This window comes from Dicentrarchus labrax, unplaced genomic scaffold (genome assembly GCF_905237075.1).
Source record: "Dicentrarchus labrax unplaced genomic scaffold, dlabrax2021, whole genome shotgun sequence".
NCBI lineage: Eukaryota > Metazoa > Chordata > Actinopteri > Moronidae > Dicentrarchus > Dicentrarchus labrax.
Genome location: NW_026136717.1, coordinates 8,423,695 through 8,439,959, shown reverse-complemented (window position 1 = coordinate 8,439,959; position 16,265 = coordinate 8,423,695). Strand labels below are relative to the sequence as shown.

Genomic DNA, 16,265 nt, shown 5'->3' with positions numbered 1-16,265 from the left:
AATGAGCACAGATAAAATAGATCCCAACTAGATCTAGTTAATTTTGTTACAAAGATGGGATGGTAATTCTATTTTACTTTCTCCTCTTTGATGGATTATTCATGCAAAACCGTTCAACGTATAGATGGAATCAGTCGGATTCCTCTTTTATCTTGCTTGCCCTTTAAACAGTGAGCTCCGCAATGCCTCTTCAGTACTAGCCCCCAAATTAAAACGCTGCCAGACTCGCATGTTGCCATTGTGCAGGAAATGGGTCAGCAATCCATTAAGATGCCATTAGATAATCTAATTTAGGGAGCTAATCCTTAAACGAAGCACGCTGTATGCCCGGGCTGTGCTTGCAGGGAGTAGAATTAGTGAGGTTTGGGAGCTTGGACAGGGCAAGGGGAGGCCATCTTGAAGGTTATCTAAGGAAAAACGGCAATGGAGGTCAGATTTTTTTCTTTTTTTCTCCAGAGCTGCTTGGAGTTCAGAAACATGAAGTGACAACTTGTTTGGAGACAAATATAAAGAAACAGGCATTTTAACGGGTCTAGATTGCAGTGAAAGGGAACTGCTTGACGAATTAGAACCATACTAAGAATACCTGTAATGTGGAATCAAAAAACTGCATTTCCAGCATGGCCTGTATGTGATTGCATCATACCAGATGTTTTAATAGCATGCCTTTCTTTGGATGGAGACCTCCCCTGCTGCTTTTTAGGACAGTTTGTATTCAAAGTTCAGTCATACTAATAAGGCCAAACCTGCAAGTCTCAGTTAGCCATGATGGGAGGATTTCAGCCCCCCAACGCTTTGTGATTCAGCCTGATACTAGAGGAGTTCTTTACATAAAAAATCCTGCCCAGTGCGGCTTCAGGTTATGGGATGCAGATACGGACTGACAGCCATCGATTTTAACAAGATTAAAACCGATCTGTCGGTTTAGTGCGCACAAAGGCCCGCAAGTCCGCTTTTGTAGCTGTGTGGTCCCCCTAATGTAAGCCATTACCTGAGAGGAGTTTCATAAGGAAAGAGAAACACAGAGCGATGGAAGGAGAGAGGGAGGAGGACAGAAAGAAAGAAAGAAATAACGTGAAAAAAGGAAAGCTGCAGCCCTCGGCCACTCTGTGCGCTCTTTGTTCAGCAAGGTAGGAAAAACTTAATCCCCCCTTTCCTGTCCGATGATTTTTGGCAGGGTGAAAGAGAGAAGGAGGGAGGGAAGAAAGCAGGAGAGAGAGGATAGCATGAGGACGGGTTGGACAGGGGGGGAAAAAACTGCTAGAGAGGATTAGCCTTGAGGTTGTTTTTAACTCTTTGCACACTCAAGCATATTCGAAAACTTGAGCAAGTTTGTTTTTATTTTGAATACATCTTCTCCTCTCCGTCTCTCTCTCTCTCTGTCACTCTTCATTGAAGAGTCCGTCTCTTTCAGGCCACGCGGCAAATCGAATTTGCACTTCCATTGTTTTAAGTAAAAGAGTAGTGACTAGTGATTTGTATAAAATGCAGACTGGTTCATCAGCGGCTTTCATGAGCGCAGACAATGTTGTCTAGTCGTGAAGGTTCACAAAGAACCAAGTCTGTCCTCAGACCAGCAGACCAGCATCTTCAGGTCTTAGCTGTTGTTTGTTTCTTTTGGAAACAACTCTCCTCCTTGTCATCCATCTCCCCTCTTCTCCCTAAACATTTCTCCTGATTTTCCAAAATTTTCCCCTCACTTTCTTTGTCCCACATTCATCCTTCTTTCCTGCTCTTCTTCATCTGTCTTGATCTGTGATGAATCTGCCGGAAAAAAAAAAGTTTGTTCGTGGCAAATTGGATTGAAAATGTGCGTTACAGGTATTCTCAGACTTAGCGGGGGTGATGTGAGAGGTGGGAGGGTGTTAGATGAGTGCACACTGGGGGCCTGTGGGGGAGAAGGGGGCCGGGGGGGGGAGCTAATTATCTGACATCTACGTAGCGCAGCACCCCACGGGAACAACATGCTGTTTGTTCCCGCTCGCGTTTTCAGTTAGCACCGTTGCTCCCCAGGAACAATCACTGTGTTGTTTTGCCATTAGCGTGAGATGAATAGGGATGGGACAGCTTTGTGTAGGGACCCCCCCCCCCCACACTTTTTACCCACAACCCCCACTCTCCACTTCCACCACCAATCACACTCTCCCCCTAATGCTTTTCTATACTGCCATCAATGCAGAAGAGGGCCTGCGTCACAGCCTTCTCACATGATGTCCTTCACTGGGAATCAAGTGGACTCACCTCAGCTTAGATTAATGAGCTAGCGATGCAGTTTTTTTTTGGTTTACCCCTCTCTGTCTGAACAAAACAAAAATAAGACCTTGAACCTTGATGACTGTCAGCAGAGCAGTGATGCCGGTCATTAGCAAAGCAGTGTTCAGGATAATTGAAAGAAAGAATCTGATTTTGACTGCATGCTGCACAAACAAGTTAATGGCATGTGACTAATCTCTCCGTCTCTATGTGTGTCTCTTTTTTTGTTTCTCTCCACAGTCCTGGTACCTGGGCGAGCTTAGTTCCATTCCAAGTGTCGAACGGGACTCCGATTCTGCCAACAAATGTCCACCAGAACTACAGCATAAACATCATTGGTGAGCCCCTGGTCCCCGCTGAGACAGGGAACTGAACACACAGAGGCCGGAAGACCCCCAGGGTGGATGGGTGCAGGTGGTGCAGAGCTAGCACTACAGGTGTCCGCAGCCATGGATGAAACCAGCAAAGCAGCATGAGCTGCACAATCGTCCCCACCTCTCCCAGTCACGCCCCTCCCATGTCCCTCCCCACTCCCATCCCTCCCCATGAAGGACACTGGCCGTGAAGACGAGGGTTGGTTCAGAGGAAAGAAAAAAGAGAAAAAGCTTCAGGTCTGCTGTCTCCTCGCCCACACATCCACCACCCACCAGTCAGTTGTTGTGTTTGCAGAACTTTTCAATCCATTCAAATACTGTGATGTATAGATGCCTTAATGTTTTATTGCATGACACTCTAGTCTCTTAGCGGCAATTCCTACTATTTTTCCATGTTGGGGGAAGATGTAAAATCTTGATTTACACACACACACACACACACACACACACACACACAAGTGAAGAGGTCTGCGTATCAACAACCTCTGCCTGGTGGATGGCTCTGAGACTCGAAGCTCTCCGACTCAGACCTCTTGAAAAGAGGCTTTCCCACGTCAAACGATTCACTGTGTACACCATAGGAACAAAAAAAAATTGTGAATTCAGAGTGTTTCTTCTTCCGTTTGATTTCAGTTTACTGTGATACGACTCTTTGTTCAGAAAATGTGTTGACTTTGCTTATTCTTTACTGCTACTTACTTCAAGAATTAACGTGAACACTTACGGGAAGAGTTGAGAACTCTTGATGCGGTTTTCAAAAAACACTAAATGTTAGGCTTGAGATTGGACCCCTCATTAAAGAATTTGCAACTCCTTTACAAAAGGATATTAAAAAAAAGACGGAGAATAAGAAAATCTCGATAGAGGCAAGTGCAATTGAATTTTTGAAGGGAAGCTATCAGTCTGTCAGCCCTAAGACTCTAAAGGAAGGGGGATAAATATTAAATGGTTTTATGGGTAAAATGTTTAAGAAAACATTTGAATTTGATTTCAGTCACATATCCGTCTCCTCACATAAAAAAAACATCAAGCTTGAAAGGCAGTTGAAGGCAAGCACTAAGCTAACTGTGCAGCGCTGAGCAAAACCAGCACTTCTTTTGAGCCCTTCCCATCATTATGGGGAGTTTTTTGTTATTTATTTTGGAGAAAAAAAATAACCGAACATAAGCATAGAAATGAGACACACATAGTGTGTAAAAATGGAATTTCTTTCATTTTGTAAGATCGAGAGCATATGCATTTGGCCATCAGCTTCTAAAGCTTATGTTTACAAAAAAAAATATGGAATGCAAAGTGTTAATTCATGGAAATGTACAATTCATGCAAATGTACAGTAGGCTTATGTGTAAAGCTAGTTTGTGCAAGGTTAACTCTACAGTGGAAGAGGTTGAAAACTGAAATTATGAATCCAGGTGGTGGCAGGTCCCTGAAATCTAGAATTGTGCACGGCATGTTCACAGCCATTGCCTCTCTAGTCCAGACATATTTATACAAGGAAAATCTCTCCAATACTCTTAATTTGCACGATGACATATAGTCCACATTACGTGCCTTGCCTTTGAATATAGAGACATCACTACACTTGTTTTTGCTGCATTTATCATTATAGAAAAAAATTAACATTTTTATGATAAGAATTGTTTTGTACTCTGAATGAAATTGTTGATTTTTAACTTCATGTACTACTCTATCTCACAGTTACATTGCATATCAAGGCTGTGTATAGTTGCCGTTTTAAAGTTTGTAATCAACCAGCATTTTTTTTTCCTTTTTTTTTTTTCAGTATTTTGGTGGTTTTTCTAATAACCTGTCATCTTTTGTTTTCCTTATTTTTCAATGCTCATTTTCTTCATCTTCCAGTTACTATTGTGGAGGGTGGAATTCAGAATTATGAAAATTATGCAATACCAAGTTTTGCCTATGTAGGTAGTGCTTATAGATGCGTCAATTATTAGAGGCTAGTTTGGAGATAGACAATATTGTAATGCATTTATTTTGTTGATATCGTTGTTTGTCGTTGTTGTTGTTGATGATGTTGTTGTTGTTGTGGGTGTTTTCCTTTTTTATTGACCAAAGTGGGGACTGCTTTCTATGCAGTGTATGACAAGGTCTTTTTTTTTTCTTTCTTTAGCATATAGGCCTACCGAATTATGGTGAGACGTGTTCCAGTGTATTTTGAATTCGGGAGTTTTAGGGGGAGGGGCGGTATTTTTCTAGAAGTACTTATAAAAAAATGCACCCTTGGTCTTACTACGGCTGCAAAGTCACTGATTGGTCTACTGTGACTCTTACTTTCAACTTTCCACCTGGGGTGCTAGCATGTGACCTTGAAGGAGCTCATTTTTCACAGGAGAGACGGCTTGACTTGAGTATGACAATCATTTAAAAAAATCATTTTACGTAGAATCCCATTCTGTCGTAGATCCCTTAAAGCTGCAACTGAAGATGGAAAGCGTTGCAGGCTTTTGTTGAATACTACGCCGTACTATTCTAGACGTCACCGAATGCAATTCCCAAGTAGATGCCTTAAACACATCAGTGAAGTGGCCTGTGACCTGCGCAACAATCACACACCAACTAATGCTAGTGAGACCTGTCCAAATCAGTTGCAGACAGGCTCAAGCAAGCCTTTAGAAAGTATTTTATAAGTAGTAGATTTGTATAAATGTATATACGATATGCACATATGTCAATTCCTGAGACACTTCCCTAGCAGAGCCCCGTAGAGAATGTTGAAATAAATACTGGACCGCAGAAGCATGGTGTTCTCCAGTCCAGTGGCCCAGTAGAAGCTTAAATAGAATCCAGTAGAAGAAAAATATAGCACTTAAATAGCACATAGGCAATCGTCTTCTCCCCCATACAGTGTTTTGAACCTAGTCTTAAACTAAATCTCTCAGGCGTATTACAGGGCATTATTTATATCAATCACTCTCTTACCATTTTTAACGTAAAAAAATAAATAAATAACTTTTCTCACAGAGAGAGCAGCGCCTCCATTGCTGCTATGACACCTTTTGCACTCTTTCCCTACAATCGTGAAAGAAATGTTTCCCTCGGAGAGACGGTACTAGCAGGAGCTCTCCGGCGTTAAGCAGAGGGCCTAAGAAGCAGAATGTTTTTTTTTTTGGAAAAAAATAATCCTCAAGTCAAGCTCAATCTCTCCGTCTTCACCCAGATTTCTTATGCAGAAAAAAATGAAAAAGTCACCCCGTTCTATGTGCACTGTTCTGTCTTTTTTTGTTGTTTTATTCTTTTTTTTTTTCTTTTAAAAGAAAAACTATAAGTGCTTTGCAGCCTTTGGCCATTGGAGACCCCACTGAAGTGCATTGTCCCCAGGTGTGTTTGTGAGTGTGTGTGTGTGTGTGTGTGTGTGTGTGTGTGTGTGTGTGTGTGTGTGTGTGTGTGATAAAAATGTGTCAGGGTCACTGTGCTGTTGGTGTTTATTTGAATAGGAGAGTGTACATAAAGGTAAATATCCTGATTGCGTCGATAGCAGTAGTCTGTGGGGTTGAACTCTGCTTTGGCAGCTTGGTTGTTCGTGTGCATGCGCGCGTGTGTGACTTTGTGAGCTGGACGTGTGATCGAGTGCCTCTGACACTACACAGTGAGAGAAGATGAGGGTCTTTCTATTGAAAAAAGCCTGCCGTAGGACAGGAGTTTGTACACTGTAAACTTTCTCGAGAGTTCTTCTCTTAAGCCCTTATTTGTAAATCTTCAATTCTGGGGAAAAATAAGTCAATTCCATTTTAGGGAAAAAAAAGCTAATTCAATTTGGGTTTTTGTTTATTTGTTTCGGAGGCTGGATTTGAGTTAGAACTCTCCAGGTTCCCCCGATTAGTAGAATCTAAAGTGTTTTCATCAGTTGTTGTATTCCTGTATGTAAAGTCAAAAAATGGGAGGAAATAGTCTATACAGATCCATAAATATAAAAAACAACAACAATGAAGGCTTTTTTTTAATTATTAATATTATTATTTCTGTTCTTGGTTAGTGCTTAGATATTTGCATTTGGGAAACACTTCATGAATATTTGAATTGTTGTTCTTTCATTAGTGTGGCCATAGTGAGTGTGATGTGATTTATCTCTTTTTTTTTTTTTTGAAATGGGTGTGAATTCTTGTCCAACAAGATCGTGGTGTGAGTGTGTTCCTTGTAGCAGCTGGGAGGTGATGTCACTTAACCAGTAGAAAAGGCCCCAGATTGCACCTGACCTTAAGCGAGAAGCAGGGTAGAATCTGCAGTGAAACGTCCTCAATGAATCTATCAGATAGTTTCTTTTTTTAAATTTCTTTTTAAAGGAAATGTTGCAAGGCAATTGGTGCTACATTTCGACGTAGTTCAGAATCGGGTGGCCAATGTTGAGCCGCCTACTTGGTTCATATGCAGACGACACTCTAAAAAATCTCTTTAAATATCAGTAACAGCATCGAGGCATCACTCATTTTGCACATTCCACATGCTGTCTATGCCTGATGTGATGTAGTAAACCCTTCATTTACACTACAAACAAACATTAAATTAATCGCAGGTGCTTCAGAATAGGGTACTGTACCTTCCAGCTGATAATAGGTAGTGTATTTGGGCATGGTTACGTATTTCTGTTGCTACGCTGGGTGTGAACGTAGCCTGTCAAAAAGCTCTTGAAACTTTATGAAATTTTAATCAGTGTTCCACCCATCAGCAGCTTCAAGAGCCGTATTCAAGGCAGATTTTGACATTCACAACAACCTTATTTTAGAAAGTATTATGTCACTGATCATCATCGAGAAACAGGACAACTTTATGCAAGGAGGACCTGTGGCACTCATGCAATATGTGTGATTTCCCTTTTAACTGAATGTCACGCATTCTGTAGGGACAGAGAGGGAGTATACATGCAGACTTAGAGGAAACATTAAAACTTCATTTTCATCCTACATGAGCAATACACACCTTCCATATGTTGGCTAGCTGCTAGTCACTTGGCATCAGGTTGTTATGAAACATGAAAACCAGCATTTTTACAGGATGTAACATTCACCAAAAGAAGACAAAAAGATAGCAATGCAGTGCCTGTTCAAGCTGTCCAAGTGTCTGTTGTATATAATTGTAAAATGTGATAGACTTACTTTCATATGTGACAAGAAAAACACCATCACACCGAACAGAATGTGGCTAACTCATCTGGAAATATGCTTCTTTGATGTTTTTGGAGCTTTGTTTTTTTTTTTTTTGGTGATCTAATAATTTTCAAATTATGTCAGCACACAATGCCCACATCAAGCTTGTTCAAAATTTGAGAGGAAATGTTCACTCTTCTTTTTACTTTTTTTTTTTTTCTTTTTTTTCGGGGATGGGGAGCGGGGCGGCGGGGGGGTCAGTGCTACATTAAGCGCAGTGAAAGGATGAAATAATGTCTTTTCTTAAGATTAGTCATTTTTCTCTGCAGGGCTGATTTATTTTTGGGTCTTGTGGCACTTTTACTTCCCTCTGCGCACACATTTCTACTTGATGAATCATGGTGGAATTATATATAATGAACAACAACAACAACACCAACAAAACAATATGTAACAGTCTCCAGTAGTGATCGTAGTTACACTGCAAGTGTGTGCAAAGGTCTATGTATGTATCTGAATGTACGTTTTAGAGGACTTTTTGGAAACCTTTTTTGTTTTTTATCTTTTCATTGACAGTTTAGGAGCCACAGGTGTCCATTGTGAACTGTATAGCGAAGGCCTTGATATCCCTTCTTTTATTGATTTTAGAAACGCCGAGCATTAGGCGATGCCTTCAAGCTGGTTACATTTGGTGCAGGGGCTAAAATTGCCACAAGATTAAAATCAGTGTAAATAAAGGCTCAACTTTTTGTGATTGTTACTGTTATATCCAGCCTATACTGCTAGCAGCTGTTTTTACTGCAGTCAATTACTGGAAGTGGATATATTTCCTATGCAAAACTGTTTAAACAATAAAATGAGCTATGCTACAAAAATGACTTTTATGTTATTGCTCTTTCTTGTGTTTATTTCTTTTTATGTTTGAATTTGAATGATTGCAATTGGAGACCTAAATATAAAAGTTCCTGTTTGAGGTCTGACATCAGATTCAGTCAATGTGATGAATATGTGAACTGCCACATTTCTGTATTCAAGCCAGTTGACTGGAAATTACGAGAAAATACAAAAAGGAGTGAACTATTCTGTGTAATTTTGGGACTACAAGAAAATTATTAGTGTGGAGAGGGGAGTCAGATACATACCAGATTAATTCACTTTATTGTAAAATAAATCAACCAATAATAAGTCATAATTTTTATAGCACTTTTTAAAACATACAATTACGAAGTGCTTCACATATTAAATAAAATACACAGCCTATTTAACACTGCCCTTGTTGGAACCTGACAATAAGATAAGATAGACTTTATTGATCCCACACTGGGCAAATTCACTGAAAGAAACGATTCCAACACAAATGGCCATGCAACTCTGGTATCATGTAATTGATTTGACTATATCAGGCATCATCTGATCTAATTTATATATTTATCAAGTGGAATACATGAGTGGGCGAAAATATTGTGGCTCATCAGAAGCCACAGTGTTGCCATGTGTGATCATTTAACTCATTCTGTGGCTGGAATGACGGTTTACTGAGCAGCTCTTTATTCAAAAATAGAGTCTGGCTATGAATATTCACAATGTTGTTATGTTTGCCAGTAATTTATTATTCTGAGATGTTGTTTTGTAAGCCAAGAGTAGGGGTTGAAGAAAATATTAATAATGCTTGGGGAAGATTCAACCCCATAACTTTTGTACAGTGCCTTAAGGGAATCTGTATTACAGTGCAAAATAACATTAAGGATCACCTCACCCAGGAAAGTCTCTAAAACTAGGCTAAAGGAGCAAACGAGGATAGCTGCTGCAAGGGTGGAATAAGGACAGTGCCAAATCAGAGAAAAGACGGCTATCTGACGTTAAGTATTAAACTAATTGGATTTTGTTGATTCTCAGAAGTGTGTCTGTGACAGTTTCCCCTGAAAGCAAACACTAGTTTTCATGTCCTGGAGCGATCCCATGACCCTACATACCCGTGTTCCATCGTGGTATTACTCCAGCTAATCTACTGTAATACCCCAATCCCTGAGGAATGGGAGACAGACCAGAGTGTTTGGACCACAGCAGAATCCGTCTGCTGGGACCTCGGAGGGTCATGCGAGGTAACATCCATCTGGGTCACTGTGTCAAGTACATGAAGCTCTGATCTAGTAAGCCTTTCTAATGGGATTGAGGACATTGAAGGAGGCAAAAGTCAGGCTAAAGCACCAATTAAGTCTCATTACAGGTCTGTGTGATGGGCTCAGGGCTCAGCTGGACACTTGATGACAAACAACGGGCACCTATAGCAGTGCCCACGAGACCAGGGTGCCCTGTCCGCAGCGGGGCCTGCCCACCTAATGGCTGGTTGAGGCACTGCACGCAGCACACCAATTACAGAAAAGCCCACCTGGCCTCGGGCATAAACCAGAGTTCATTTGGCTATCATTAAAGAGGACCAACAATGTGGCACGCTGATATAAAATTACCCGATCTATAATGGTAATCATCATGCCATTTATCAAAATTGGCTAGTTGAGTCAACATCTGGCTTCAATAGAAGGTTGTAGTCGGTGAGGGTCTTGGCAGCGTCTTGTACCCTACATATTTTCCACTCTCTTTTATCAAGGCCTGCTGTCAGTGATTTGACGAAGCTAAATAGATGATGATTTGGCCCTATTATGTTTCTCAGGGCTCAAGCAAAGGGGATTTGTTGATTGCCTTTGTGTTTGTCCACTTTTTTTTCCTCCTTCTTCCACCCGCATGGATCCAGGAGAGGTAACGGCGCCTTGCGGTTCTCCGACGTGCATCTGACTGTGTACCAAAGAGAGGATGGAGAGGGGGAGAGCACAGCGAGTACTCTCACACAACCCTGTGAGTGCAGAGGCTGGACTGGGCTGTTGGACACGAGCCAATGCCAGCACAAAGAACTCTGTCACATCCCTAAGTTTTATTGGAGGGATATAATATTCATCTTGTGTGCTGTTGGAATCAGGTAATGAATTAATCTGATCCTTTCATCTTTTGGCATCAAAGTCCGAGTGTAGTGCACTTTATCTAGCAGGAAGTCATTAAGACAGAATTTGTGCAGATTTGTTATTGGTTTATGACCAAGGCAAGGATTTATATTGTTAGTGTTTGGTGCAGACAATGAAGCTCATGATTTCAATACAAAAAGGAAACAAAACATTAACTTGAAATAGATCAAATCTGTCTCTTTCCAAATAAATCCAAAAGGGATGATTAAAGGGCACTTAAAGGAATTATTGAAAATTTTGGAAAATACCAAATTGTTCCCCTTCTTGCCGAGACTTAGATGAGAAGATGGATACCATCCTCATGTCGTTGAGGTATGTATGCCAAATATGAAGCTACAGCCAGCAGACTGTTAGCTTAGCTTAGCATAGAGACTGGAAACGGGGAAACACGGCTCTGACTAAAGACGGCCACCTCTAAAGATCAATAATTAAATATATATGTTAACATTTATGTTTCCCCCTGGTTCCAGTCTTTATGCTAAACTAATCTTACCCTCTCCTAATGTCATATTTAAAAGACAAATATGAGAGTGGTATCAATCTTCTCATCTAATTCTCCGCAAAAAAAAGGGAACAAACATTTTTCCCAAAATGTCACACCATTTTTTTCACTAATTTATAACATTTATGACGGTAAGTTGTGCTTCACTAAAAAATATTTAGAGTTATTCAATCGGCAAGAAATTTTATAAAAGCCTATCTCTTTCGATGAAGAACATCAAGAACATCAAGATCTCAGACAACGGCCTGCGTCAGTTTACAAAAATGTAGTTGAGGAGAGCTTGGGGAATAAAAGAGGGCTGTCTGAAAATGCACTAGTCCTAAATAGTACTCTCAGCTCTGTGTATTCCCACACACATTTGCATAAATTTCATAGTCTAAGTCATGGACTGTGGCTGGACCGTGTTATTAGTCTATCTTTAGGTGGTAGTACAGGCCGATCACACTGAGGGGTTGTTGTTATCTCATTGAAAGCACCCTGGTATTACACCCAGCGGATTGAGAGTGGGTCTTAAGATCGTGGGATTTGTTCACATATTAAAGCATGTCTGTTTGGATGCGCAGAAAAGAAACAGGTGTTCAGCGTTTGTGTGTGTGTGTGTGTGAGAGAGAGAGAGAGAGCGAGAGAGGAAGCGAACTCATGTGTGCGTCTTTGTGTCGTCACTGTGATGTTTGTTCGAAGGCACACACGCACATGGGATGAGAACACGCTGTTCATGTGTGTGTGCGTGTGTGTGTGTGTACATGTGTGTGTTTGTGTGTGTATGACTTGACAGGGGGGTGGGGGTGCTTTATTGAAAAGTACTCCTCTCCTCCCCTGTTCAACATGCTGGATTAGCACCAGCAGTTTCCCATGGAGCCGTCCCTCCCAGCCCCCTGCCCATTTGCATAAGGCGCAGACAGGCGGAGATGTGACAAACAAACCTGGCACACACAGCGCCGGCTGCCTCTTTTCCATGAACTCTTTCCCTCTTTCTCGCCATGACAAGAAAGAGACGCAAGATAGAGCTCAAACCCACCTGCGCACACTTTAAACCATAAGTGACCTGATTCCTGAGTCCAAACCATACAGTACAAATAAAATTAAAAGCAGCGCCAGACTGGGGTCTGAGGCCTGTATCCCTGCTGGTGATCATAGTGATTCACAAGTTAAGGAAAGCAAAGGCCTGAAGGAGGTGAGAAGGGCTTTCATTGCTCTGTCATTTGGACAAAACTCCCCTGAATCAAAGTATCCTCCCCCTCGTTTTTCTCTTCCTCCAAGATGGTAATGTTCACCTTAAAACATCTTTACTGTACTGTGGCTACATAACACAGCTCTCTGCACTGCTGTCCGGCCGCCAAGTTCCTATCAAGCCCCTGATTTATGGCGCTTGATGCATTCCTTGGCCCTGGCGAGGAGGCAGTTTAGCTGAAATATGAGAAGAGATGCAAGGAACACACTCAAAGTGAGTTTCAGTTTAGCCTGCCTGTGCACTGCGAAGCTGGTGCAGCCTTAACATTTTGTCCGTGCAAAACCTGAGAGACAACCTGGGAGATTTTTTTCTTTTTTAATCTTTCCATGGCAAAAATATTTCAGCAATGTGGCATGGTCTGTCTGCCTCATCAGCATGTCCTGTTGGATGATAACAAGAAGAAGAACTGCAACCCAGCTGTCATGAATCCCACAAACCCCCTTTTGTTAGTTGTGACATGCAGCTTTCACCCTCCTAAATTACATCGGGATTAAAAATGTTAACTACAACTCCTTGCCTTTTCCTGTCCACTTACATGTAGAAAATTGCATGCAGGTGTATGAAAGAAAAAAGGCTTTACAGTAGTATTTTGTTGTAAATGGCTTTCAAAGTCGCGCAGTAAAGACCTGTAATCAATCAAGGAGGCTTTAAGTAGCTGTTTGTCTTCATTTGGGTCTTAATGTAAAATAGCTGATCAGATAATAATAAAATCAGATAAGAAGAAACAGACATTTCTGAAAAAGGAAATAGTCAGTATATGAAGGGTTCACTGTGTGCCTGCATTGCTTTGTCTGCTCCCAAGTTACAACAGTGTGATTACATGCTTTATTAAGTGCTGAAGTGCTCTTCCTGAGTAAAAGCAGATGTCACCACAAGGTCTGTCACTGAGTCTGGATCGGGGTGCCTGTGGTCAGTGTCTCAGCCCGCCTGTAGCTCCCTGTGGTTTCCCATCAATCCAGTGCACCAAATCATCGCCAAGCAAAGTGGGTAAAGATACAGACCAACAAAGTTTATTTTTTTATTCACTGTATGTTTCTATTTCCCTGAACATATACAATATCAGCAAACACTATGCAAGAAATTAAACAACAGACAGATGTTCTCTACTGCACAGTAATGAGGCCTGGCATGAAAACCTTGCTGTAAAGTGAGTTTATCTGCTGGACGAGGGACCTAGTTGCTATTTCTGTTAGTTTCCTACTATAACGTGCGTATGCCGACGGCTGCATCAGACCTGGTTCAGAAAGATTATTTTTGTGGTTTATGAGCTAAATGTCATATCATCCATAATGCCCTTGTGTTGGTATATCCACACTTGTGTCACCGGTGTCCTTGAGCAACACACAACAGTACATCCCTACCAGCACCGGGGCAGCTGGTCTGAACATGAGTCTGACCTTTGACCTCTCTAGGAGTTTGATGAAAGCAAAGGAATGGTTTCCACATTAAGCCTAATTTTCTCACATCAGCCTCATAAATATGTTATTTCAACATTTCAACATTATTCTGCAAAATCCCTTCTTCAGGATAAAAACCTGACCCACTGACTGGTATTATATCTGTGTGACCTCATGCTGATTGCCTTGATTTGTGACATCTGTCCTAGTTAGTATAAATGCCAGTCGGGTGACTGCTGTTCTTATCCAGAGGAAGGATCTTTCCTGAAACGTCCATCTTTATAAACTGAGATAAATACATCAGAGGTATGCATGTGTATTATATCTGCCTGTGAGCCTGTACCTCACTAGAATAAGTGAGCATTTCCCCTCAGTTTATTATTACCTCACTTCACACCATATCAGCATATATCAAATTAAACCACATCAAATCACCTTAATCTTAATCTTGATCAACATAGGCATGTTGGGCCAGAGTTTAGGCTTAACAGACAGAAGAAACCTAGCGTTCAGTAATGTGATTTTGGCTAATGTGGTTTCATTTATGGTATTCCTTCTTTTTAACATAACATTTTTTTAAAAATAAAAAAATCTCGATTTGCTATTCAATATTTTCAAAATATTTAAAGGTGATATTTATATTCCTATTGAAGTATAATACGGCATCATGTCTGAAAAATAAACGGCTGAAATTTGCCATCACAACAGTTTTAACCACATATATGAATTCTTTAAATAAGTGGTATTACCCTTTCATCTGACTTTCCCATATGTGCTCTCCATGTTTCCCAACACTGGGAGGGAACAATGTTTAGGATTTACCTACCATAGTATTAATTAATCATTGCACATCTGTAAGTGTGTATGCCCATTGTGGTGCCTGTTCTGTTTGTTGACTTGTGTGTGCGTGTTACAATGGTGCTTTGGCACTTTGGCACCTGCGCTACATTATAAACCTAAAGGCTTGGATAATAAGCTGCAGGTGCACTCCTGGCAAACAGAGAGGAGATGCAGGGGGTGGCAGTGCTGGAGTGTTTGTGTGTGTGTGTGTGTGTGTGTGTGTGTGTGTGTGTGTGTGTGTTTGGGGGGGGGTCACCTGCTGTTGCCGGTTGGCATTCTACATTAGCAAGTATATGACATCAACCTGGCTCCCATACCTCGCTCTATACAGCGCGTTCACTGGACTTTTTGACAGTCGGAAACGAAGCTTTTTCCAGGAAATTGGCTTCAAAGCACTAAACAAAGAAGCCAACTCTTTTGTCCATCATTCCCTCCAGTCTGTGGCACTGTCAATAATTATTGATGTTAATTACTGTGATGATTAGGGTAATTTTTTTATAGCTGTGTTGGCAGGTATGCAAAGTAAAGATGGGCTGATGGAACGGACCACAGAAGGGGCTTTTCTCATTGACAGCATAGAATCGAGGTGACAGCCAATAAGGAAGCAATCTACTTCGTGAAAATGTAATTATGTGATGAATGGTGCAATGTATAGACTCTGGCACAATAATATTGCACTCCAACCTGTGAAAATACTCGCTGGAATAATTGTTTATGTAAGGGGGAGGCTATTTAAGTTATAAAATGCAGGCAGGTTTGTGTTGGTATCTTAAGTATAGTAAACATCTGCCTCATTTAACCCCCCTAAACACAAGCTAATAGAACATACTGCTGCATACACTGTATTTATTTTGCGAGGATATGGTCCCTACAGCACATTTTCAGATTGACAAAAGATGTTTTCCAGTGGGTGAGATTAAAAGAAATAGTGCCAAGCTTGAAAATAAAGTTGCAGACTTCACAAAATCTTTTTCCAGCATTTTTCTGCGGAAGATTGATGAGTAAAATTCACATCATTATAGCTTTCGAATCCCTCACCTGCTTAACATTTACTGTACTTTCTGCTGAAGCCCTGCTATACTCTCTGTTAATGGCTTCCAGACTTCATCTTGGCTGAAGCACATCGATGTGATTGAGCGAGAATTCTCCTCTGACGCTGGAAACTGACTTCTACTAAGAAATGTTTGCATGTTTAATGTAAGACTGATACAGTATGAGTGTTCTTTGTTCAAACCTTTTCTAAGGCCTTTTACCTTTAAGATTCATTTAGTACCTTCCAGGGTTTCAATAACATAAACAAAGACCATCAGCCCTCCTGAATCAGGCTGCCTGGTTGTGAAGCATATCAAAATGACAAATTTAAAATCCTTGCTTTCAGAAGTAAGGTAGCAAGGCAGAATACAACATATGGCACTGTGTGTTCAAACCTGGCAACAGGCAATGGATTAACAATGAAGATTTTCGCTAAATGAAACAGAACCCCTTAAAAAAGGGCCGCCATTAAAGGGTTGCAAGTGTAACCTTCACTTTCATGTGCCCATGGGAGTGA

The 16,265-nt window shown here is 41.0% G+C and overlaps 1 protein-coding gene across 8 annotated transcripts in view; it reads left to right on the top strand.

Moving 5' to 3' along the window:
• LOC127379477 (nuclear factor 1 B-type) overlaps positions 1-8,607 on the top strand; it is a 68,206-nt gene extending 59,599 nt beyond the window's left edge. For all 8 annotated transcript variants that reach the window (XM_051429108.1, XM_051429107.1, XM_051429109.1 and 5 more), the window contains one exon: positions 2,494-8,607. In XM_051429108.1, coding sequence (XP_051285068.1) covers positions 2,494-2,626 — 133 coding nt within the window. In that variant the 3' untranslated portion in view covers positions 2,627-8,607. The remainder of the gene's footprint in view (positions 1-2,493) is intronic.
• The last annotated feature ends 7,658 nt before the right edge of the window (positions 8,608-16,265 follow it).